Here is a 26,323-nt window from a genome sequence, read left to right on the forward strand (position 1 = left end):
CCTTCGTTTTCTCTTCAGATGGGGAGAGGAGAAACTGTTTGTTGATTTGGTATATTGATGACCATAACCATGCCTTATGTTTTAAACCTATTAGGATTCCCATTATCCCCTAATGGGCCAAACTGATTTCCGCTCATTAAGTCCATATCAATTATCTGTTGACAGTCTAATGGACTCACTTAAATAGATCACTTTATATTGAACCCATTTAAATGTAAATAACTAATATAAATGTTATAATATAATATGTAGCCCATATTAATTAATTATGAATTATAAAATTCCTAACAGAAACATAATAATATTATTATAATTTGAAAATAATAATTAAAAAAATTTAACTCTTAAGTATTTACTATATAAAATGATTTTACATTATCATTCAATCATAATTTTATATTATCATTCAATCATATATTATATTATTGTTTAAATTATTTTAAAATAATTATTTTAAAAATAATAAGATATAATTATATGATTGTATAAATATTTTTACCTATAACCATTAATTTCTTTTAAAAAAATATTTTTATTCATTTTGAATGTTGTTGGTACTAATAGTTAGTACTTTACTCAGAATTAATAGTGGCAGACTCCTGGTTCCTCTTCCCATACCATTGATCATTGATTCCCTTTTACGATTCAATTTATGCGGCTAGTCCCCCTCTTTAAATATTTCAAAGGCTTTTGTCTTACCACCAGCTATGCCTATAATATGTCCACCATCTTTGTGTCATGGAGTGCTATCATACAAGCATGAGAAAGAACTGAAGAACATCTATGGTGGCTTTTAGTATTCAAGAATGTGAATCACAATAAATTTGGGGATCTTTGTTCAAATTCGAATTTTTCACTAAGTAGTAGATTTTGACAAGGTTGTTGGTCCTCCATTGATGTATAAAAGGGTGAATAAGGACACTTGTCATTGCTTGGTGAAGTGTTTCAGTACACATAACGCAGGCGCTTCGGCTAAAATTTGTAAGCTTTCGCGCTGGTCAGGTGAATTCAAAAGGGTGATTTTAAATGTAATTTTGATTCTCTTATTTTATATAATTTATAATTTTAATTTTTTTATTTTAAAATAGAAATATTTTATCGGTCCATTTTAAAATTTATGATTTTAATTTCTTATTTTAAAATAAAAATATTTAATTTTTTTTATAATTTTATTCAAAATTTTAATTTTACTTATGTTTTATTTCTTTTATTTTGATCTAATTGATTCTTAAATCTAACATATTTATTAAAGTATTATAAAAAATAATTTAATTAATTATAATGTAAGAAATAAAATGTAGATAAAATTAAAAATTGAACCAAAATTATTTATTTTTTTTAAATATGAGAGTCAAAATTATGAATTTTTTAATATAGAATAATTAAATATCTCTAATTTAAGATTTGAAGGCTAAAATTATAGTTTTTTAAAATAAAAAATCAAATATCTTTATTTTAAGATAGAAGGACCATGATTGTGAATTAAGAAAAATAGAAAAATCAAAATTACATTTAAGATTTTAATTTAAAATGATAGTATAAATATGAATGGTTTTTTATTTAGCTAGTTTAGATATGGGAACATGAGATTACCTCTATATTTAGGTTCAAAGGAACAATATTTTTTAAAGCTGAAAAATAAATTAGCCATGATATCAATAGTAAAGCACTGAAGCTGCTATTCTTCAATGGAAGTAAAATATCATCCTCAAAATCCATTAATTTTAGTATTTTCGCACCAACCACTCCTTTCTTCAATAATGGCATTGCTTAAGAAACAAGGAAATAAAGCATTACTACCAAACAGTCCTAGTCTTATGGGTGGTCCTGCACATGAACCACATCTGGTGCTTCGCAAACAGCTTGATTAGCTTGTACTACCTTTCTGTTCACCAGTATTACCCTGATTTGGTTTCCCACCACAACAGAAGAAGTGTGGAAGCCTAGCACGACCACAACTCCTGCAGAAAAAGTGAGGTAAATTACTAGCATTTGAACAACAACAAAAAATCAATCGGTATCAGTATACAATGGACATACACTTGGTAAACCTACCTATGCATGTCACATGTAGACAATGTACGTGCATTTTGAATTTTACCAGTGCAAGCCAGTCATAAATACTTCAAAGGCAGTAGAAAGAAGGAATCCCACACAGCAGATCTATGGGAAAAACATTTTACAGTTTACCCTCCCCTCCTTCTCTCTTATCCCTCTGTTTCAGAGAAATACTAAGTGAACTTCTTTGAAAATGCAGAGTTGGCTAAAAAGAGGGCCTAAGAAATCATGGATAAGGCTATTCATGAGCCAAGTTAAAAGCAAAGTTCCCACACTATTTTCTAATGTTCAAAAAAAATTCGGAAACTCCCACATAATCCATTGTCTTAGAACACGTGGTGAAAAAGAAAAACCAAGTGTGATTAAATAATGGATAAATTATGTTATTGGTCCCCAAGTTTTCAAGTTTTGTAGTTGTGATTCTTTAACTTTTTGAAGACCGACCTTCATTCTTAAACATTTTTTCCATCCAGTGTTTAGGTCTTTTCGGTTCAAATCCATTGTTAATTATCTGCCTGTGTGACACTAATTATATTATTATTTTATTATGATTCATTTTCTGGGAGCTAAAAAACCTTCAGAAGTTACTACACAATAACAAAAACATAGTTGTTACGCTGCCTTCCGTTAACGAAAACCTTGTTTCACTTCTTAAATTAATCAAGCTTTTCAACAAAAAAAAAACTTCTTAAATTAATAAAGAGACATTGATTGATTCAGGTTGTTACGCTTGCAACAACATCAGAAACCTTGAAATGAAGAATGCTAATGCTACGAGAAACCCTCCTTTCACTGCACCAATTCTAACACCATCAAACCCAACTCCCATCCTTCATCTTGTTTCCATTGTGATACATTAATTTTTTGTATAATTACATTGTTAGATTTGGTATTTTCCTTTTCATCTAAATTTTGACATTGGAGAGAATCCGAACGCTTTGGGAGTTAAACTTCTATCTCTTGTTGGATGCTAATCTTCTATCTCGCTCTCCCTTGGTCTCCACCAAAACCACAGAACTACACCCAAACCTTCAAGTGTCCAAAGTCAGACCATAGGTCTCTTGTTGCCGAAGTCAAAAATCACGAATGTTAAACTTCTTGAGGTGTGACAATCATTGACCTCAAAAGTTTATTCATGATGTCCAAGGCAAACCTCGCACCATACAACAAGAGCATCTTAACATAATTAAGGTTATAAAACTCGCAAAGATAAACAACCCAGGATAAAGAGAGATTAATTGAAGCAAAGAGGAAGAATAAATAATAATAATATAAAAAATATGATCAAACCAAGTTGCTCAAGTATGCATCCATATTTTTTTTTTTAAACAAAAATCGCAAGGGAATGTAATTATTACGTGTATACGTGGGAAAGGCATATATATGGCCGTATATATGTGGTCCTTGCCTTTTTGGTCATTAATTTGCGGGAGCTTTTACATGCACTTGCATTTATAAATCTTTGTGCAGTATGGTGCTTGCGCGTGGTTGTTGTGTTTGATTGGTGAGTGTTAGTTAGTTAAACAAATAGTAGGTAACATCACAATTGAACGATATTATCAATTAATTGTATTAAATGGTCAAAACAAATATTGTTCGTTAACTAAATCTTTAACGTTCAAAAATAAATTATGTTAGTTATCAAAATCTCCGATGTTTGAAACAAATTATGTTAGTTATAAATAATTTATAATATTCTTTAATTAAATCTTTTTTAAGAAAATTCTTTTGAAACAAACATTAAAATTACAACAATCCCCCCACATATCTCAAAAGAATAAATTACATTTAATAAATAAAAGAATATTCCTTGGTTAACATGGGGTGTAATGCATTGGACCTGGCATAGCAAGCTATATGGACCAGACCTAGACTAAGAGGACTTAACACACAATTTAGTTGGTGTAGCAAGCTATACGAACCAAAAACACTTGGTGTGTGGTAGTGGTCCACCAATCATAAGACACCTCATAGTCTTTGTTGTTATCATTGTGTTGCACTACTAGGCCATGCGCGTGCCCAATATTCATGAGTGCTCTAGAGATCTTGTTAAGATCTCATGCAAGCCCACTTGATACTCATATAGGTGATTTCATTAAGTCCATGCTGCAAATGATACGCTACCCATAAGGGATATGGAAATCATTAAAATTTTTATAAGATGTAAAGCTTTCTCAAGCACGTAAAGTTTACTATAAAGTTTATCCTCTCATAAATGGAGCTCTAACACTTTCTCACGCCATAGGAAGGGAGTAAAAGGAAATTGATAGAAATCAATTTGAGTGTTAGCAGAACTAACAAGAGACTAGTTTTAACCCACATGAACCTTCTTCATGGGATCTCCAATCACAAAGGTTGGGTTATCATTACTTGTTTGTTTTCAAGTGGCCTAAGCCTCATTCCCCTCGATGTTTCTAATATCATATTCCTCCCTAGGGGTTTTGTCAAAGGATCTACTAAGTTTCCTTCTGACTTCACATAATTTATGAAAATTGTTCCATCTCTTAGCATTTGTTTAACCATATTATGTCTCAGTTGTATATGTCTATTTTTCCCATTAAATGTTTTATTCTTAGTCACAGCTATCGCTGACTAGGAATCACAATGCATAGATGTTGATTGTTTGGAAAGTGTACCAAAATGTTCAAGTAGTAAAGACTCGGAAGTCCGAGTGTCGATTTTCATAGGGACTTTATTTTGTACTTGTGTTGGATAATTTCCAATTTATAAGAGGAAAAGATGACATAAGGTAAAAGATGAGCTAAAAGAAACAATAACTAAAATAATATATATTAATAAGAGACAAAAGATATAATAGGGAATTCAATGGGATGAGAATGTTAGGACCTAGCATGTCTTATTTGTCTAAGATGTATTATTTTTTATTTTTCTCTATCAATTAGGTGAATTTTTCTTATCCACATCTATTAGAATACTTGCCCCTGATGTCTCATGATGACAAACCTACCTTACCTATTTATCTCCCAAATGTCTTTGCAAATATTTAATGGATAAAATGAATGAAGTTCTAATTCTAGATGTTTTCTTTGATGCATGAGCATAATGCAATCACTCTATGTCTAACAATGATTTTATTAAGATATCCCTTTCTTTTAGTTCTATTAGAAATTACCTTCTGTCGAACGACTAATCCCTAAAACTGACGCACGTAAGACCTTCCTTGTATTTCTATTAAGAATTACCCTCTGTCGAGCACCTAACCCTCAAAGATAATACAAGGATGAATGATACATGAAATTAAATTAAGAAAGGATAATAGGAAAGAAAACAAATGTTTGCATTGATAGATATGAAACATACAATACATCTTTTTACTTTTTAGGCCTTCTAGGCCCTAACTAAGGGTTTAGTCTCTCATAGCCATAAGGGGTCTTACACTTAAAAAGGGATATAGAAAATGATGGAGGAGAAGGGATGGAAAAAAGGAATAGAAAATAATGGAAAAGAAGGAAGAATTCCTTAAGGGAAAGTTCTCAAGCTTTAGGTGTGTATTAGAGTGTTCTGAGACTCGGTGTGTCTTTTCTGCCTGGCTTAATCATCTTTTTATAGTTGTTGGAGTGGACTTGGTCCTGCGTACTCACACAAAGCCTGCACTGCTCGCTTAGCGCAGGTGCCTGTATTCGTGCTAAGCCTGCACTTCTCGCTCAGCATGGGTGCTTGTATTTGCGCTTAGCGTACCTCTTCTCGCTTAGCGCCAGTGCATGTTTTCGCGTTGCGCGTTGAGCGCGTCTTGGGTTAGGTCTAATGCCAAAATCTTCATTTTTCATATTTTTGTTATTTTTTGCATCTTTTTGGCTTTTAATCCCTCATTTTTATATATGCAATCCACAAATGGAAAAAACACCAATTCTTAATAATTAAGCATAAATAACTGCTAAATAAATATTTTTAAGGTTATTTTCATTATTAAAAATAACTCATATTTAGCAGTTATCAAAATCTCCCAAATTAAAAATTTTTCTTGTCCTCAAACAAAAATAAAAATAAGAGGAGGCTCCGAATGCTCCAACACTTTCAATAGCTGCAATTTTTTCAAATTACCTTGACTGAACCTTCATGCATTTGCCATGATCTTGCAATGGAAGCATAAACAAACATTGAGATAGAATTGGTTAATAGCAGAAATCAATCAGGTTGGCTTGCCTCACTTTTCCTCACAAGGCTTAGTGTTTCTCTCTGCGCCAAGTGTCTTGGATGAGTGTTTAAAATTCTACGACCTGCAATTAATATTTCCAATTTTGCACTTCATCTCAATTAAAGTTATCCTGCTTACACTTGGTGGATCACTAAGGACTTTTATTGGCTTGTAATGTGGCTTGGCTAATCAAAGAAATTATGGTTTTTTTGGGATTTCAAAAATTAAGGTTATAAGAGAACATTTATCCTAGAAAAAATTCTACTTATTTCAACCTCGGCTTATTTGTTTTTCAGTCTTTTATTGTTCTAACAACACTTATAGCACCTATTTATTTTCTGCCCTTATCATTCTACTTCTTTCCTCTTTTTTTTTAGAAAGAAACTTTGGGCTTAAAAGCTTTTTGAAGGTGCCTCATTGAGTGTTGTTTTACCTTCCAAAGATAATCTTTACCCTATCCCTCCCCCAAATTAGGAGCATAACATGATTAAAACCCTTATGCTCTCTTAAACCCTAAAACAAGGTAAGAGATATCTGGAAAAAAAAATAGGGTTAGGGGTTTTTTGAAAAACATAATTATCATTTTTGGCTCAAATAAGGTGCAAAGGATAGCTTTTTGGCTAAGTGGCTAAAAATAAAAAGAAATAGGACCTTGATCATTTTCACCTCATGTAATTGATCTAACAGTCTAAGAATGATGCAAAATCTAGAAATTAAAAACAGATGTTCTCTCACAAGTAAGTTTCACACAACTCACCGGGACAAGACAAAGTTGTTGGCTTATCGTACCATGATTTCTTTTAGACAGGCTAACATTTTCTCTCTTTGTTGTGATTCATACTCTACTACTTGGACTGACGCATGCCTTCATGGAACCAACATTTTTCCTAAAATTGTATGCAGCATTTCAAGTGTTTGAGTCCTTCAGAAAAAGCCTTAGCAGTGGTGACTTCATATCATGCAATTATTTGAGAGAAAAAACTAAAAATATAATGACCGAATTTAAATAACATTGTTTTTATTTACAGACCAAGTTCTTAAAATAAAACATAAATAAAAACATAAAAATAGAAAAATAAAATCATGCTTCTTCAACCCAAGTCTGGCCATAGGTTCCAATCAGCCGCCAGATTTGTAATGATGTCATCCCTAGTCCGGCCTTAATAGTCTTTCTGACCTTAGAGGGCTCACCTCTCCATCAGTAGAGGGCTGGACTCCTGGCCAAGCAACCTACTGAGTGAAGGCTTCTAGGGTCGTCAGTGGTGAGTCCATCCCCAAGTGTATGGAGAGTCTATGAAGACCTTGGACAATAATCTGTTGGCCCTAGTAGATGGACTAGAGCATCTGATTATGCGGGTCCATCGGGGCTAAGGTGGATGGAGGTTGGCAGTGTGCGCCAGGTGGTGGTGGAAGTTGTGCTAGAGGCGAGGCGTCCAGCATTGTGGCTCTGGCTTTGGCACAATAGGGCCCTAGGAAGGTGATCGACGGGTCGGCGGGGTTCTAACAATTTTTATTTATGTAGACCAAGTTAATCACATGGCTTAATGACTCAAAGGTTAGGGTGTCAGAAACGACCACCTGAGTGTCACACAATGCTCTGATCAACTCCGGGAACCCCAACCGAGAGGTGCTAGACTAGGCGATCTGTGTGATTTGTCCTAAAATGAAGTTGCCCAGGTCTATGTCCATCTTCATCACTAAGCCATATATCAGCCTTGCCCTATCAACATTAAGATCAGAAGTGTGAGAGGTAGGGGCAAGGTTAAAATAAGAAAGTACGCTCCATGTTTGAGCGAGCGTAGTGAGATCCTTCCGCAACAACTTCCATGGGGCCCCATCGGTGTTCAAGACGAATCCTCGTTCGGGTGTGCATAATGTTGTTGTGATGGCTTGGTGATCTGGGTACGTGTGTAGGTATTGTGAGTACGCCGGATAATCTTATCTGTCAGCAAGGACGACGAGGGTGTCAAGGATGTCGTTGATGGTCTCTGCGTCAAATCTGATAACATGCCCCCGCACCTTACAGTACTTCAGAGCACCGTCCTCTGGGTCGTAGATGTTTGAGTAGAATTCTTTGACCAGAGCGACCTCGATCTATTTTTTCGGGTGTTTAGTGAGTACCCGGTGCCATTGCCTCCATTGGAGCTCTTCGTAAAATTCATTGAACATGCCTGTAGAGAGCTCCACATTCCTCTCCGGTAGAATGCTCTGAAGGTGAACAATGTCTTGATATCGATGTCATGTTGTCTCTGAAGTGAAGCAGGAGGAATCCCATGTGGATTCCCCTCCTTGAGTGGGCACTGCTCGGCGTTTCCATGAGGCCATCCGAAAAAATAGGGTCAGGTTTAGAAAAACAGGGGTGCAATTAGTAAAACCAATAAAGAAATAAATAAATAATAAAAATATAAAAAATTTGGCGTTAAGTCGACAGTGCGCATTTAGCTCCTAGTCTTGAGGCTTCTGGGCTTAGCGCTACAGTCTCGCTTAGCGCGAGCTACTCGCTAAGCGATTTCATCCATCTATATGAGTGTGCTACTCGCTTTGCTCGCCTAGCCATGCTCTTCAATTGCTAAGAACTTGCTCAGCACATTGTGTCGCGCTTAGCGACTTTATTCCAGACCATGTCTTTCTTATCCAGATTGCTCGTTCTCGTTAAGCCTAATGCGAGGCTTAGCGAGTTAGTACCTAAAAACAAAAACAAAAAATACAAAACACAATCAATTTACCTTAAACTAAGAAGCAGAGAGTGGATCTGAGTGAGAGGAGAGGAAGATTTGTGATGTGAAAAGAGGATGAATGAAGAGAAAAGATGAGACAGGCATAAGAAAAACAAAAATGAAAGTGAAAAAAATAAATAAATAAAAGTAGCTAGAAGTTGGAGGGTTTTGTGCAGTTAAGGCGTTGGCGCTTAGCAAGTAGTGGCTGCTAAGCGCACCAAGGGAGGCGTCCCTTGGTATTCCCTCCAGAATTTGAATTACTTGTACGCTTAGTAAGGATGTCTCGCTTAGCGTGTGTGTCGCCAGTTGGGCGCTGAGCGCGCAGATGCACGATAGTATTGTCAACCCAACCACCTTTTTGTTTCCTACACGCCCGAAATCAATATATACAATTGTTGGGCCCTTTTTTTAACAACAAATGAAAAACAAAAATTAACAAAAATGTTGGGTTGCCTCCCAGTGAGAGCTTAATTTATCGTCTTTAGCTAGACATTATTCTTCATTTTATGGATCGTTCAGGTAAAAGACTCTTGTTAATCTTTCTAATTGACCTCCATTGTAAATTTTTAAGCGTTCTCCGTTGAAGATCCATCTTTTCTCTTGGGTGCTCGTCATAAGGTCTACCAATTCCACAGTTTCATGGGGTCGTATTTCTTTGATCACAAATGACCCTGACCACTTTGACTTCAACTTTCTTGGGAATAGCCTGAGTCTTTAATTGAAGAGCAATACTTGTGGGCCTGTCTGAAAGTTCTGTCTCTGTAGTTTCTTGTCATGATACGATTTTATCTTCTACTTATAAATATTGGATGATTCATAGGAGTTCATCCTCATTTCTTCTAACTCTAGCAAATATAGCTTCCTCTTCTCTCCAATTGCAGCTTCATCAAAGTTCAACAGTTTGAGGGCCCAATAGGCTTTGTGCTCCAATTCCAACGATAAGTGGCATGCTTTCCCATAGACCAACTGAAATGGTGACAGACTTATGGGAGTCTTGAATGTAGTCCTGTAAGCCCAAAGAGCATCATCTAGCTTCAAAGCTCAATCCTTTCTTGATGATGCGACAGTCTTCTGAAGGATTCGCTTTAGCTCTCTATTTGAAACTTCTGCTTGGCCATTTTTCTGGGAATGATAAGGTGTGGCCACCTTATATCTAACATTGTAATGCTCCAGAATTTTCTTTAATTGCACATTGCAAAAGTGTGTTCCCCTATCACTGATTAGGGCTCGTGGTACTCTTAAACGAGAAAAGATGTTTTTCTTCAAGAAATTTATCAGTACCCTAGCTTCATTCTTGGGAGTGGCTATAGCTTCCACCCGAAACATAATCAACGGCTACTAGGATACAAATATTCTCGTATAAAGATGGGAGAGGCCCCAAAAAATCAATCCCCAAGCCGTCAAAGATTTCTACCTCCATTATGTTTTGCAAAGGCATCTCGTTCCTTCTGGAAGTCCCCCTTGTTCTCTAGCATTTGTCACATCGACACACGTGATCATGAACATCTTTAAAGATTGAGGGCCAAAAGAAACTTTCTTGTAGCACCTTTGTTGTTGTCCTATCTCCGTTGTGGTGACCACCATATGGTAAACTATGACAGTGCCAAAGGATGCTTTGTGCTTCCTCCATCATAACACCTCCTCAGCAGATTGTCTGCCCCTAACTTGAACAAATGTGGATTATCCCACACATAGAAGTGAGCATCATGTAGAAATTTCTTTCGCTGACTCCAATTAAGCTCTTCAGAAATGATTCCTGTGGCTTTGTAGTTGGTCACATCAGCAAACCAAGGTCTTGTGGTGGCTTGTAAGAGGAACTCATCTAGGAATTCTCCCCTTACTTCCGGTTCTTCTTTGGTCACTTCTTCATTCTTCAACTAGGAGAGGTGATCAGCCACCACATTTTTGGATCCCTTCTTATCTTTTATGACTATATCAAACTCTTGTATGAGCAGGACCCATCTAATCAACCTTGGTTTTGATTCTACCTTGGTGAGAAAATGCTTGATGGTGGCATGATCAGTGAAAATCACTACCTTTGACCCCACCAAGTATGGCCTAAATTTTTCTAAGGCAAAGACAATGGCTAGCATCTCCTTCTTCGTAGTGGCATAATTCATTTGTGCTTCATTGAGTACTTTTCTAGTGTAACAAATGGCATGGAATGACTGTGCCACTGCATAATCACTAGCATCGCATATTAATTCAAACTCCTTGCTCCAGTTAGGTGCGATCATCACCGGGGCGGTTGTGAGCTTGTCTTTCAGGGTCTGGAAGGTCGTTGAACATTCTTCATCAAATTTAAACACAACATCTTTGTTTAGCAGGTTGCCCAACGGTTTTGCGATTTTGGAGAAATCATTGATGAATCTCCTATAGAACCCTGCATGTCCTAGGAAGCTCTTGACGCCTTTCACGTTTGATGGTGGTGGCAACTTCTCAATGGCATCAATCTTGGCCCGATCTACCTCAATCCCTTGGGCCAAAATTTTGTGGTCCAAGACTATGCCTTCTCAAACCATGAAATGACACTTCTCCCAGTTCAGAACTAGGTTTCTTTCCATGCATCTTTATCGCACCATCTCCAAGTTCTATAAGCAGCATTCAAATGAGGTTCCAAATACCGAGAAGTCTTCCATGAATACCTCGATACTTTTCTCCACCATATATGCAAAAATGACCAACATGCACCTCTGAAATGTGGCAGGTGTATTACATAACCCAAATGTCATCCGTTTATAGGCAAAGACACCAAAAGGGCACGTAAAGGTCATCTTCTACTGATCCTTGGGATCTATAGCAATCTAATTGTACCCAGAGTATCCATCCAAGAAGCAGTAATAAGCCTATCCCACAAGCCTCTCCAACATTTGGTCCATGAAAGGCATAAGAAAATGGTTTTTCCTTGTGGCTTCATTGAGCTTGCGGTAATCGATGCACATTCTCCCACCAGTGACAGTCCTTGTTGTCATTAGGTCATTCTGAATGACTGTCATGCCCTCTTTCTTTGGTACCACCTGGACTGAGCTTACCTAAGCACTATTAGAAATGGGGTAGATAAGACTAGCCTCTAGAAGCTTGAGCACCTCTTTCCTCACATCTTCCTTCATTGATGGGTTGAGCCTTCTCTGGGGATGTCTGTTTGGTCTATAGTTTTCTTCCATCATTATTTTGTGCATGCAGTAGGCAGGTCTGATTCCTTTAAGATCTGATATGTGCCACCCAATTTCTTCCTTGTGTCTCTTGAGGACCTCTACCAAATTGTTCTCTTCCTCTGCTGTTAGCTCACTGCTGATCACGACAGGCTTGGTCTCGTTCTCTTCTAAGAACACATACTTCAAATGGTTAGGTAGGATCTTCAGCTCTACCTTGGTCTTCTCGGATGGATTCCCGCTTTTCAATTCTTCAAAACTGGCCCCCCTGCATTAATTTTTTCTTCATTGTTGGACAAGTGGCCTCAATAACTTAAGAGGGGGGTGAATTAAGTTTCAAATTTTCCCACTAACAAACTTTTAACTTATTTCTAAATGATAGGCTCAGAATGCAGAAGAAGAAGCATTAATCAATTTAATAATGTTCTTTAAACATGCAAGACAAAATTGATTGCAATAACATAAATGAGATAAGGGAAGAGAGATATGCAAACTCGATTTATACTGGTTCGACCACTTCCCGTGCCTACGTCCAGTCCTCAAGCAACCTACTTGAGATTTTTCACTATCTCTGTAAATCCTTTACAGACTTTGAACACACCTTGGGATCCCTCACCCTGTGTTCAAAGATTCTCCTAGAGATAACTCGTCTCTTGATTACAATTCTCATAATCCAAGAGACAACCAGTCTCTTGATTACAAATGACTTTCTGAGATGAATAGAAAGATTTCTCTCCTTTAGAGTGGATGATACAAATTAAAGTTTCTACAGGAATTTCTCTCTTTTAGAGATGATAATACAATTTGAAGTTCCTGGATGATTTCTCAATAGATTTGTAAGTGTTTGTCCAAGAGTTGTTAAGAGAGCATTTGACAATTAAGTTTTCTTAGAATATCTCTCTCTTACTTTTTGAAGTCAGACACACATATATATAGGCCCATCGTGCCTTTTCAAAATGGTTTGAAGAGATGTGTCTTTTCAAAAAGCTTTTTATGAAATTCTTCACTAGTAATCGATTACAGGTTCCTGGTAATCAATTAAATAGTTATATTTTGAAGGGTCATGACTTTTCAAATTGTTTTCTGAAGTGTCGTTGCTGGTAATCGATTACAAACATCTGGTAATTAATTACAGGTTCAAAATTCAAATTCAAAACCCTTTTTAAAAGCTATTTTTAAAATTGTCTTCTGGTAATCGATTACACTTCCTAGCAATCGATTACTAGAGCCTTGGATGTTGGAAATAATGTGTTTTGAGGCAAAAGCTTGATCAACCAATGAGATTGTTTGAGGCCTTATATTTTTCTTGATCTTGTTTGCTTGACCTTGAATTAATCTTGAAGCAATGCTTAACCTTTGAATGTTTATTGAAGTAACCTTGTTTGATTCTACTTTGGCATCATCAAAACCCTGTATTCATACATTCACATTCTCCCCCTTTTTTATGATGACAATCATTATCAAGTAAATTCTTTCTGGCATCATCAAAACCTGCATGATTAACATTCTCTCCCTTTTTTATGATGACAATCATTATCAAGTATATTCTTTTTGACATCATCAAAACCTGCATGATTCATATTCATGATCTAAGTCTTCCAAGCAAGCCCTTAGATCTTCACGAGTTAGACAATCCACAACATTGATCAGAGCTTTCTCAAGTGAAGTTTGTGTGGTTTGGAGAGCACCGACGTCTCCTTTATTGACCTCCTCCACCTTGAAGCACCTCCTATCTTTCCTTGGGTATTTAATTGCTTCAAAAAGGCTGAAGGTTACCTTTTGATTGTCGACGCTCATTTCCAGATTATCATTCCGCATATCTACCATGCAGTTGGCAGTCAGCATGAAGGATCTGCCCAGGATAAGAGGAATCTCCTCATCTTCTTCTATGTCCATGATGACAAAATCCACTGGGAAAGTAAAGTGGCGGACTTTGCTTAGGACATCTTCCACTACCTCGTACAGTCTTGTGATTGGTCGATCTGCAAGCTGGAGCGTCATCTTGGTAGGGTTTATCTTCTGATTTCCAATTCTTCTACACATTGACAAGGGCATCAAGTTGATGCTTGCCCCTAAGTCAATGAGGGTTTTCCCTACTGACTCATTCCCTAAGGTGCAAGGGATTGTCATGCTCTCGGGGCCTTTAAATTTCTTGGGCAACTTCCTCTGTATTACTGCACTGCATTTGCCTCCCACCACAATGCTTTCATTGTCAATGTACTCCCCTTTCTTAGTTAGGATGTCTTTCATGAATTTGGTGTAGAGCGGCATCTGCTGCAAGGCTTCCCCAAATGGCATGGTTATCTCTAGCCTCTTGAATATCTCCAAGAAACGCTTAAAGTAGCACTCCTTATTCTTCTTAGATGGCACTAAAGGATATGGAGGATCCTTTAGAGGGATCGGTGGGTCTTCTTTCCTAGCCTCTCAGGTTAGCTAGCTTTTGGTCTTAGAGGTTAAGACCTTCTTTTCTTTTTCTTTCTCTTCTTTCTTCTTCTTTTTTTCCTCCTTCTCCCCTTCTTTGACTACCCCCTTCCTTTCTTTGACTGGTCTCCTTTAGCTTTCTCTTCTTCTCCTTCCACTCTCATTTGGCTTCTAGTCAACACTGCCTTGCATTCCTCCTTCGAGTTCTTCTCTGTGTTAGCTCCAAAGCTGCTAGTGGGCCTCTCATCCATTTGTTTGGCTAATTGTCCCACTTGTATCTCCAAGTTCTTGATGGATGACTCTATGCTCCTATAGTTGGACATGGATATCTCCATGAATTGAGTCAATGTCTCCTCAAGCTTGCTGGTTTTATCATAAAGATCAATCCCTTGGTTGGAATTGTGGTCAGGTTGACTTCTTTGCTCCTTGTTGTATTGGTTCCCCGGATGATTCCTCCATCTTAAGCCCTGTGTGAAATTCCTCCCTAGGTTGAATCTCGACGGTCCTCCTTGGTTGTAGCCTTGGAATTCATGGAGATTCTAAGCTCCCATGTAGTTTACCTCCCTGGAAAAATCTTCTTGGGCTATACATTGCCCTGGCTCGTGTGCTCCACCGCAGATGTGACATCCCCCTATTTGCATGATCAAAGAGTGAGAGGAATTTATCGCTTGTAATTGTTGAGAGAGCTTACTGAGGGTCTTCGTCAAGGCCCCTATCTATTGGGCCAATAGCTTGTTTTGGGCTAGTGTTGCATCTTGAGCTATGAGTTCCAAAAGGCTCTTCTTTATTGGCGTGTATGCTCGATCACGAAGGATGACCTGATCACTGGTTGTCATGTTCTCTATCAGCTCTATTGCCTCCTCTAGTGTCTTCATCTTGATTTTCCCCCTGTAGATGCGCCAAGGAGTTGCTTTGGCTGTGGTCGCAAGCCATCTATGAAGATGTTTAATAGCACCAGCTCGTTGTACCCATGTGTAAGCATTTTTCTGAGTATTTCGTGGAATCGGTCGAGCGCCTCACTAAATGATTCATTGGGGAATTGGTGGAATGAGGATATTTCCATCTTCCCCTCGACAGTCTTTGACTCTGGAAAGTATTTCTTTAAAAACTTTTCTACAACTTCTTCTCAGGTCCTCAAGCTATTGCCTTTAAAGGAGTGTAGCCACCTTTTTGTTTTTGCTGCCAAAGAAAAAGAGAAAAGATTAAGGCGTATGGCATTCTCGAGAAAACTGACTATCTTCATCGTGTTACAAATTTCTATGTAGGTTGCAAGTTGAGTGTAAGGATCCTCATTCGGTAGACCGTGGAAGAGGTTTCCTTGTATTAGTTGTATGAGAGAGTGAGGATAGATTATGTTGGTTGCTTGAACCTCCAGCCTTGAAATACTAGTGAAGAATTGCGGGTAGCTATACTAGAGTAGTCTTCTAGTGTCACTCATCGTGCACGCTCCTCTTTCATTTGATAGTAGCTTTGTGGAGAGGGTGGAAGTGAGGGTTGACTGCTTCCTTGTATTTCTTGCCATCTTCTCTGTCTTGCAGCGTTGTTACACCTGCAAGTGGCTTCAATTTCTGGATTTAGTGGAGCTAAATCTTCAGTTGCAGTTCTACCTCGCATACACAAAAACAAGCACTATCGTGCAAATTATAGAAGAAAAATAATGGAGAATAAAAGTTAATGAATAAAATTAAAATTGTAAAATAAAGAATAAAAGAATTAATACTTACAAATTGAAAATGTATGGCAACCAAGTGTGAAGAACAAAGTCCCCGACAACGGCGCCAAAAACTTGTTTGACCGTTTGGCAAGTGTATTAATATGTCCAAGTAGTAAGGACTCGGAAGTCTGAGTGTCGATTTCCACAGGGACTTTGTTTTGTACTTGTGTTGGATAATTTCCAATTTATAAGAGGAAAAGATGAGATAAGGTAAAAGATTATCTAAAAGAAATAATAACTAAAATAATAGATATTAATAAGAAACAAAAGATATAATAGGGAATTCAATGAGATGAGAATGTTAGGACCTAGCATGCCTTATTTGCCTAAGATGTACTATTTTAAATTTTTCTCTATCAATTAGGTGAATTTTTCCTACCCACATCTATTAGAATACTTGTCCCTTATGACTCACAATGGTAAACCTATCTTACCTATCTATCTTCCAAATGTCTTTGCAAAGATTCAATAGATAAAATGCATGAAGTTCTAATTCTAGATGTTTGCTTTGATGCATGGGTATAATGCAATCACTCTATGTCTAACAATGATTTTATTAAGATATCCCTTCCTTTTAATTTTATTAGAAATTACCCTCCGTCAAGCGACTAATCCCTAAAACCGATGCATGTAAGACTTTTCTTGTATTTCTATTAAGGATTACCCTTTGTCAAGCACCTAACCCTCAAAGCTGATGCAAGGATGAATGATACATGAAATTAAAATAAGAAAGGATAATAGGAAAGAAAACACCTGTTTGCATTGATAGATATGAAGCATACAATACATCTTTTGAATTTTTAGGCCTGTCAGACCATAACTAAGGGTTTAGCCTCTCATAGCCATAAGGGGTCTTACACTTAAAAAGGGATATAGAAACTGATGGAGGAGAAGGGATGGAAAAAAGGAATAGAAAATAATGGAAATGAAGGAAGAGTTCCCTAAGGGAGAGTTGTTAGGCTTTAGGTGTGTATTAGAGTGCTCTGAGACTCAATGTGTCTTTTCTCCTTGGCTTGACCCTCTTTTTATAATTGTTGGAGTGGAGTTGGGCTTGCGTACTCGCTCTAAGTCTGCACTACTCGCTTAGCGCGGGTGCCTGTATTCGCGCTTAGCGCACCTCTTCTCGCTTAACGCGAGTGCATGTTTTAGCGTTGAGCGCATCTTGGGTTAGGTCTGATGCCAAAATCTTCCTTTTTCATATTTTTGCTATTTTCTACATCTTTTTGGCTTTTAATCCCTCTTTTTTATATCTGCAAGTCATAAATAGGAAAAACATCAATTCTTAACAGTTGAGCATAAATAACTGCTAAATAAATATTTTTAAGGTTATTTTCATTATCAAAAACAACTTATATTTAACAGTTATCAGTAGATATTAATGGTTCGGTTTCATTCCCAAAGGAATGTTAGCTAGGAAATTTTTCAACCACTTAGCCTCACTACCAGCCATTTTTAGAACAACAAACTGTGACTCCATTGCTGATCTAGCAATAATAGTTTGTTTGGCTAATCTCCAAGCTACCGCACCACCACCAAAAGTAAACACATAACCACTAGTGGATTTTGTCTCATCTAAATTAGAGATCTAGTTAGCATTACTATATCCTTCAAGTATTATGAGAAATCCACCGTATTCAATACCATAATCCATAGTACCTCTCACATATCTCATGAGTCTAGCAAATGCATCCCAATGGTCCTAAGTAGGACTATGAGTATATCTACTCAATCTGTGTATTACATATGCAATATCAGGTCTAGAAAAGTTCATTAAATGAAATAAGCTCCCAATGATTTGAGCATATTGAGTTTGAGCAATTGGTTCTCCTCTATTTTTCTTTAATTGAGAGTTAGCATCATAAGGAGTACTCATTGACTTAAAGTCACAATATTTATGCTTACAAAGAAGTTTCTCAACATAGTGCTCTTGGGACAGTAATGTACTATCTCCTTTCCTTATAATTTTAACTCTCAAAATAACACTTGCTTCACCGATGTCTTTCATATCAAATTTAGAAGTTAAGAAAGATTTAGTTTTAAAAACTATATCATTGCATGTACCAAAAATAAGCATGTCATCCACATACAAGCATATAATAACATGATCATCATTCACAAACTTTGTATACACGCATCTATCAACGTCACTACTAGAAAAATCATCAACAAGTAAAATCTCATTAAACTTTTCATGTGATTGTTTAGGTGCTTGTTTTAAATCATATAGGAATTTCAAAAGTTTGCACACTTTGTTCTCTTAACCATCCACCACACACCCCTCAAGTCGAGTCATATATATCTCTTCCTCTAAATCACCATTCAAGAAAGTTGTCTTAACATCTATCTGATGAATTACTAACTTATAGATTGAAACTAAGGCTATCAAAATCCTAATGGAGAAAATCCTTATAACAGGTGCAAAGGTATCAAAAAAATCTATGTTAGATTTCTAAGTAAACCCTTTAAGAACCAACCTTGCCTTCTACTTATCTATGGATCCATCAGAGTTATACTTCTTCTTAAAGATCCATTTACATCCAATAGGATTTGCACCCTCGGGTAGATCTACTAAAGTCCATGTATTATTCTTTTTAATAGAATCAATTTCAATCATAATGGCTTGCTCCCAAAGGTTTGTATCTGAAGAACTAATAGCTTTTGAAAAACTTAAGGGATCATCCTCAATAAGATATGTATAAAAGTCATCTCCGAAAGATTTCTCTATCCTATGTCTTTTACTTCTCCTCAAATCCTCGCTTATAGGTTCACTATAGGTTTCAACTAGTTGTTCAAGAGTAGAAATGATACTGGAACTATCATGGGACCTCAAAGGGAAAACGTCCTCAAATAATTCAACATTCTTAGTCTCCATGATGGTGTTGCACTCAATCATATCACTCTTAAGAACTAAAAAGTTTTACAAAAGTTCTTTTCTCTAGTATTTCATATAACTGTATCAAATATTAAATAATATTTGTTTCTACTTTGAAATTCTATAAAATTATTTTTAATTTACTTAGAAAATTTATAAAACATATTTGATTGTTGAATGAGATTAGAATATTTAAACTAAAAATTAATTTAAAGGTAATTATTTACTATAATTATTACAAAATAATTTTTGTTTCTTTATTTAATAACTTCATATAAAAAATTAGTTGATTAACAATATAAATATATAATAACATGTATTAAAACTATTTATTAATATATTTATATCACATAATATTTTTAAATGGATTCGCAAATAATTCTATAAATTAAATTTGTTTGATTTTTTATGGTAAAGACGATAAATTTCACTCACCGGAAACAATTATGTTGGAGTTAAATAGATATAGGTAACAAATTTTTTTATGAGTATATATTTAAATCTAATAGTTAATATATTTATTACTAAATAATATTTTGATTCATGATTAATAAAATCATTAATAAAATTTGTATCAATTGTTTATATAATAATTTATACATTTGTTACATAAATATAAAAAAATAGTTTATTAAATATATTGTAGTTAAAAATTATTTTTCAATTATTTCATCAATAATATTATAAATTTAATTAGTTTTTATTTTTTAGTAATTGTAGAGACCACTAGAATTAAGTACAAGAGACATCTTGTTTGAATTAGGCAAGATCATTTTGAATTACAAAATTCTTTTTTTGAGTATGTAATATAATTGCATATCAAATATTTAATAATTTTTTTACTTTCAATCCTAAAATTATTTTTAAATTATTTAGAAATTGTATAAAATATTTTTAGCAAAAATCATTAATGAATATTTTGTTATATAATTTTTATTTAATGAGATTGAAAGTTTTATATAAAATTTAATTTAAATCCAATTAGTTAGTATATTCATTGCAAAATACTATGATAATAACATCACAAATGAATTTTTTATCGATTAGTAATTAAATATTAAGTTAAGTATTTTTTTACATGAATATATAATAAATTAATTTATCAAATATATTTTAATTACAAAATAATTTTAAATTACTTCATCAATAATATCATAAATTAAATTAGTTCTATTTTTTATTCTAGAGATTATAAATATCATTAACAGGGAACAATCATACCTGAGACCTGTAACATTATACTTTAAATTAGTTATATATTATTTTATTGAATATTTCCTTATCACATAACATTTGTGACAAACATCTTGATTGCATTATTATTTTAGGATCCTTTTCTTACAAAAACATGATTTTCACTTCAATAATGACACTACCATGAATATATTTTGTTGCTTGGCAAAGTGGGTGGGTAGGATAGCTTTGCCGTATTCACCCAATATTAACTAGCTCAAAATCTATGATAATGTATATACAAAAGTTTCCACACATAATATATAAAAGAGTGGGAATTCATCCAAGTTTTGATAAATTAAAATAATTTGTAGCAAATAGTTTTTGTAATTCATTAATAAATAAATATTTAATTAATTTCATGTAATAAGTAAATATTTATTTATCATTACTAAATATATTCATTTATAAATTATTCATAACAAAAGTATAATTATGTTATCAAAAATTATATTGCAATTATTAATCCTTACTTTTATATCTCAACAATTATTGAAATCAAACAAACAATTATGTACTTAATAAATCATAATTATTTTTTATTCTAAGTAAATTTAATGTTATATACATGTGTGCTTCAAACATGTGTTAAAATGAATAATTATGTATAATTTTACTGAAACAATAATTTTGTCATTTAAACACATATTATACATTATATTCTATCATTGTATGATCTATTATCTGGTGTACACTAAATATTGGATATGATTAAATTTTATCAAATTTTTATCCTATCTTATTCTTATCTTGGTCTTATATATCATTCTTTCTTATCATATCCTAGCTTAAGGCGAGTTAGTTATGTGTTGTAATTTTAGGAGTGAAAAACAAATAAAGTCTAAAAATTGCGATGAAAAAATAAAAAATTTAAATAAGTTTAACTACTAAAATATTATGTAAAAAAGTGTTTTAAAAGATATAAATATATATACTCTTTTCAAATCTATTTAATTTTTTTATGTTTTAAAAATAAAAGATAAAAAACTCGGGTTGTTTCATTAGTCTATATTTTATTTTAAAATAAATAGACAGAAAAAAACACTTATTATCATATAAGACTTTTGTTATTGCTCAATATTTTTATTTTACAATAATATATAAGAATGATTTAAATTATATGTAAAGATCAAGTTTGCCTTGGTAGACATTGCTTTGGTCCTTGCTGCAACGTTTTTCTTCCTATTTGTATTTTCAATGATAATGTGGGTGATAAGGTCTGACAATGACATCTGTTTGTGCCTGTAATTTAACTGTTGTTTATAGTCTGTCCAGGACTCCGGCAGCTTCTCAATCAAGAGTTTAGAAACGAACTCGTCACACAAAGAGATGTTTTCAATCTCCAAGTCTTCTAGCAGCTTGTGGTATTCGTTGATTTGTACCTTGACGTCTTTTTCTTTGTTCATGGTCCAACAGTAGTAGTTGGCAATGATGAATCTCTATTTGACCAAGTCCTCGGCAGTGTATTTGAGTATGAGAGAGTCTCATATCTCTTAGGATTCCTTGTAGGAGCAGTATACATCGGAAAGATCATTAGACAAGGCACTTAACAAAGTGTGACGACATACCTTGTTGACCTAAACCCATTTGTTGAAGTTGACTGGCATCAGCAGCGACATCAGTTTTGGGAGTGGAAAGAGCGAAGACAACTCCATGCATGTCCAGCAATGTATGAATGCATTCCTACCAGTGATGAAAGTTTTGGCCAACGAAGACCTCAATTTTGAGATGTTAGGCGGTGGCTTGACAAAGGTTGCAGTCAGTGGCATGGGGTTGGACGCGTCAACATTGTTGACAAGTTTTGCAGCTTCAGCCATGATATAAACCTTTTAGATTGTTGTTGCTAAATTCGAAAATCATGAATGCAGTTGAATTGCTTGAGGCGTGACAATCACTGACCTAAAAGGTTTATCCGTGATGTTCCACACAAACCTTTCAGGATACAACGGGAATATCTTAGCGGAACTAAGATTATTAAACTCGTAAAGATAAACAACCCAAGAATAAAGAGGGAGAGAGATTAGAGAGATTTATGTACGTAGTACAGGCATATACATATTTGTCGATTGATAACAAAAATGACAAAGGAATGTAATGATGCTGTACTTGGTCGGTGAGTGTGTTAGTTAGTTAGACAATAACATTAAAATATACAATAACATATCAATTAATTGTTTCAAATGGTCAAAGCAAAATATTGTTAGTTAACAACATCTCCAACATTCAAAAACAAATTATGTTAGTTATCAAAATCTCCAATATTTAAAACAAAGTATGTTAGTTATAAATAATTTATAATATTCTTTAATTAAATTTTTTTAAAATTATCTTTTGAAATAAACATTAAAATTAAAACAAGATTTCGTTGCGGAGGCCATAGATCTAGCCGTAGAAGCCTCGAATTTGGCTGCGGCAACAGTGGATCTTGTTGTTTGGGTGAACCTACACAACTTGGGCTGCATCGAAGACTGGTAGCAAGTAGTAGACATCGGAGGATGACGATGCTTGGAACCACCGCACGCTACCTCTCTTTTCTTAACCCAAACATGCAAAAAATCATAAAACAAGCCACAAAACAGCTCTACAAATGTTATGAGGAGTGAACACAATTTTGGGGGCGGGAGTGGTTATAATAGAAGATTAGAAGTGTCGCTAGTGTTGGGAATTGCGGTGGAGGTGTCCTTGGCAGTGACTGGTGTCATTGGTTGTTGTTTCCAGCGTTGGGGTGCTTTGATTTAGTCTTAGAGATATAGGGGCAAATTTACGTAAGAGTGGAAGAGAGAAAAGAAAAAAATAAAAATCTAGTTACTAAGCAATTTTTGACGGTATTTAACTGCTAGAAAATGTAATAAAATAAAATAACAATTTAATTAGTACTATGTAGTTAACGGTAGATTTAGACGGAAAGGATCAAAATACTTGACATAAAAAATGTTTGAGGATGAAGACCAGATAAAGAACCAAAAACATAAAACTCAAAAAGTTCAAGGATTTACTCTTAAATAATTTACATATAGCAGGTGCTCTAGTTTAAGTGCTACCAAATCTTTGATCTGATGATTCTCAACTACTTTTTAGAGTTGTCCTCCTTCAACCTACGTATCAGGAAGAATTTAGAACGAATGATATTGTCAGCAACTTTCTAACTTCAGTGAACAATTTGAGTAGCACTAGAAACAAAAACAATTTCAGTTATTTGCAACCTTCATACAGTTTTTAAACAAAACTAGAGCATATTAGTGACTTTATGGATTAATTCCTTTAGAAGTGGTAGCACATAGCATGATGATCCCAGTGAATGAGATTTGAGGCTAAGAATGGCTAAACAAGAAAGAAACACAGTATAATAGTTTAGGGAAGTGCAGACAATGACATGTAATAAATAAAATGATTTACATTGTTCATAGTTCATTGAACTCCAAACATCAAGGTAGTTTAGCTTTAGCACAAATCAAGGGTAACGTTTTCACCCTAGTGATGAACCCTAATTTGCTGAATCTAATTTTTAGTTTCAACAAACTGAAAAAAAAAAGGCTCGAAAGGAGAGATGGAAAGAACAATGCCATAGTCTTGAAAGACTGATGATTTACCAGAAAGAATAGAATTCTTTAATAAGAATTTAAGGTTTCATGCAAGAATCAAGAGAAACAAACACGTGCTCATTACAAGTAAAAAAATAGGTGCAACTTATCATTACAAACAAAAATAAATCATATTCTAAAAGTAGACTAAAATTTAAGAGCTTTACACGAGAGAATTTAGTATCGGGTCAAACTCTTCTTAAAATCTCTTACTAAAATTAAGAAACCCCATCCCTCCCTTCAATAACAAAATACTTTAGCCAATTGGGCATTAACTCTTACTAAAATTATTATAAACTTTAAAAAAAACTTATTGAATCTCATATTACTAACAATAAGTGAAAAAGATATATTTTCATATTTGTGATCCTTATTAGTTTTTCAATTTGTTCCAAAACAGAAACTTGAACCATTTCTTTGGCAGGGATATCGCCGAGGAGTTGTGAGAAATTTCTAATATATGACCAGGCAGGATGAATTTCACACCTAAATTGAACTGTATAGGTTTTAAAGAACGGTCGACAACATTGACTTTGGGCACAATATTAACATTTTTTTTGGGAAAAATGTAAATTATATTAAACCCAAAATGATACAACAGTAAACAGGACATACCTCGCAGTTAGAGAAAATCAAAAGTCTTCCTAATACAAGAAGGCCTATATCAAGATGTTAAAACAATTGCAACAGGTGCGCTTGTCTATACATAAGAAACTTAATCTTGTTAATAACCTCTATTACAGAAAATTGATAATCTTCAAAAATCAGCTGCTTGTTCCTAGACAGACAGATACAGTAAACTGTAATTGCAATAGCCAGACAACATAATTTTCCTTGAACACCTGATGTGGATCTGCCCCTAATTAAAAAGTCAGTAATGCGCTGTAAAGAAGTGAAACGCCTACAGAAAGGAGCCAAATCACGAATGTGAGCCCAAACTTGGAGAGATTTCCTGCAAGAAAAGAACAAATGAGCATTTGAGTCAACCTCATTTGAACATAAAGGGCAAAGGGAACCCTTGTTCAAAAAAACAATTTTGTCAAGAGTAAGCAGCCGGGTCCTTTTAGCAAGCCACAGAATGAAAGACATCTTAGGGGGAATTGCTGGGTTCCATATAACAGAACACCAACTAATAGTAGGCTTGATACCTCTAATATATTCATAGACTTTGCCAACAAACAATTGTTCATTGATACTCCAAGATTGAATCCTATTTTTGACCTACAATATTAACATTTTTTAACTGTACATGACCGCAACAGAACCTGCAATTAAAACCGCATCAGTCACATTTATCCGCGATACCAACAACCGCGACTGCAACCCATATTTAAAATCTTATATAATTATATATTTCAAAATCCCAACATTCAAATGCTCTAATATAGTGAATAAAAAGAAATGACCAGATATTTGCGGAAGATAACAGATAACAGCAAACACTATTGGGAAAGAGACTTGAGTCTTACTTGCATAGGACTATGACAGGAATAGGTTTAAGAGCTTTTGGTCCATTCCTTATTCCTCTTTTATGGGGAGAAACCTGCGAAAGCAAGGAAAAACCCTTTAAAAACATAAAATCTAGAACGACAGAGAAGTGAAGATGGTACCTTGCGTTTTGGGACAGCCATGAGCTCCATAGAGCCCACAAAAGAAGAAGAGAAAGTTGGAGAACTAAAATCAATGGTCACAGATAAAGGAGGAGATTGGGGCAACGAATGAATGAACCTATTGAAGAACCCTAAAATGCTGCCCAATCTCCCTCCGGTGATTTTCACAATCGCTCTCATCGCTGTGGTTAAAGTTAAACAACAACAATATCAGCGAATTGAAGGAGATTTCCAGAGGAAGTGAAGCGAACGCGAAATTGGAATTATAAAAATTAAGCCGCCGGTGGAGAGATCACCGTCGCACCGGTGATGTTGCACCGTTGGGAGTGAAGCAAGAGAGGGCAAGACCTACTAGGTCCACACAGAATGAGGGAGACACGTGTTTTAGTTTTTGGGTTTTGCCATAGCATAAAACGACGCCGTTTCAAAATATTATGAATCTATGATGGGTAATTGGGTTTAGCTTATGATTTTATTATTATATTGCAGTCAAAAAAGCTTATGGTTGTATATATATACCAGCGTCGTTTTATTTAAACTAGATGAACACCCGGTGCAATTGCATGGTAGAAAAAAAAGAATAATAAAAACCCCACTGAACAGTGCTCCCAGAGACAGTAAAAAACAAAAATGTTTAAAGTAAAAACTGCCAGGATAAAAAGAGGGTTGGACAGTTTTTATAAATATATTGATTGATTATGTTTATGACTAGCCACGCGTTATTTTAAATTTTAATACTCTGGTGAAATTTTATAATGGGTCTCATTAAATAATTTGGCTTCATTCTTTATTAGTTGGCTGATATAAAA

The 26,323-nt window shown here is 34.9% G+C and overlaps 1 protein-coding gene across 2 annotated transcripts; it reads right to left on the bottom strand.

Moving 5' to 3' along the window:
- Positions 1-1,867: 1,867 nt before the first annotated feature.
- LOC100786155 (uncharacterized) lies at positions 1,868-25,943 on the bottom strand. 2 transcript variants are annotated; one of them, XM_041014588.1, is made up of 3 exons: positions 25,515-25,943; positions 25,374-25,447; positions 1,868-1,961 (listed from the first exon to the last, which is right to left on the bottom strand). In XM_041014588.1, exons 1-3 carry the CDS (start codon positions 25,692-25,694, stop codon positions 1,868-1,870), a joined length of 348 nt encoding a protein of 115 aa, XP_040870522.1. In that variant the 5' UTR covers positions 25,695-25,943. The 2 variants fall into 2 exon arrangements, with proteins under 2 accessions (XP_040870522.1, XP_014630726.1); XM_014775240.3 differs by lacking the exon at positions 1,868-1,961 and adding an exon at positions 24,972-25,169.
- Positions 25,944-26,323: the final 380 nt, after the last annotated feature.

This window comes from Glycine max, chromosome 4, assembly GCF_000004515.6.
Source record: "Glycine max cultivar Williams 82 chromosome 4, Glycine_max_v4.0, whole genome shotgun sequence".
Classification (NCBI taxonomy): Eukaryota; Viridiplantae; Streptophyta; class Magnoliopsida; order Fabales; family Fabaceae; genus Glycine; species Glycine max.

What these genes read in the sequence shown, in the direction of transcription:
- LOC100786155 (XM_041014588.1), bottom strand. Translation starts at nt 25,694, where the DNA reads ATGAGAGCGATTGTGAAAATCACCGGAGGGAGATTGGGCAGCATTTTA. An exon ending in TGGCTGTCCCAAAACGCAAG is followed by an intron (nt 25,448 to 25,514) that starts GTACCATCTTCA and finishes TTGCTTTCGCAG; the next exon opens with GTTTCTCCCCATAAAAGAGG. An exon ending in CCTGTCATAGTCCTATGCAA is followed by an intron (nt 1,962 to 25,373) that starts GTAAGACTCAAG and finishes CTTTTTCTGCAG; the next exon opens with GAGTTGTGGTCGTGCTAGGC.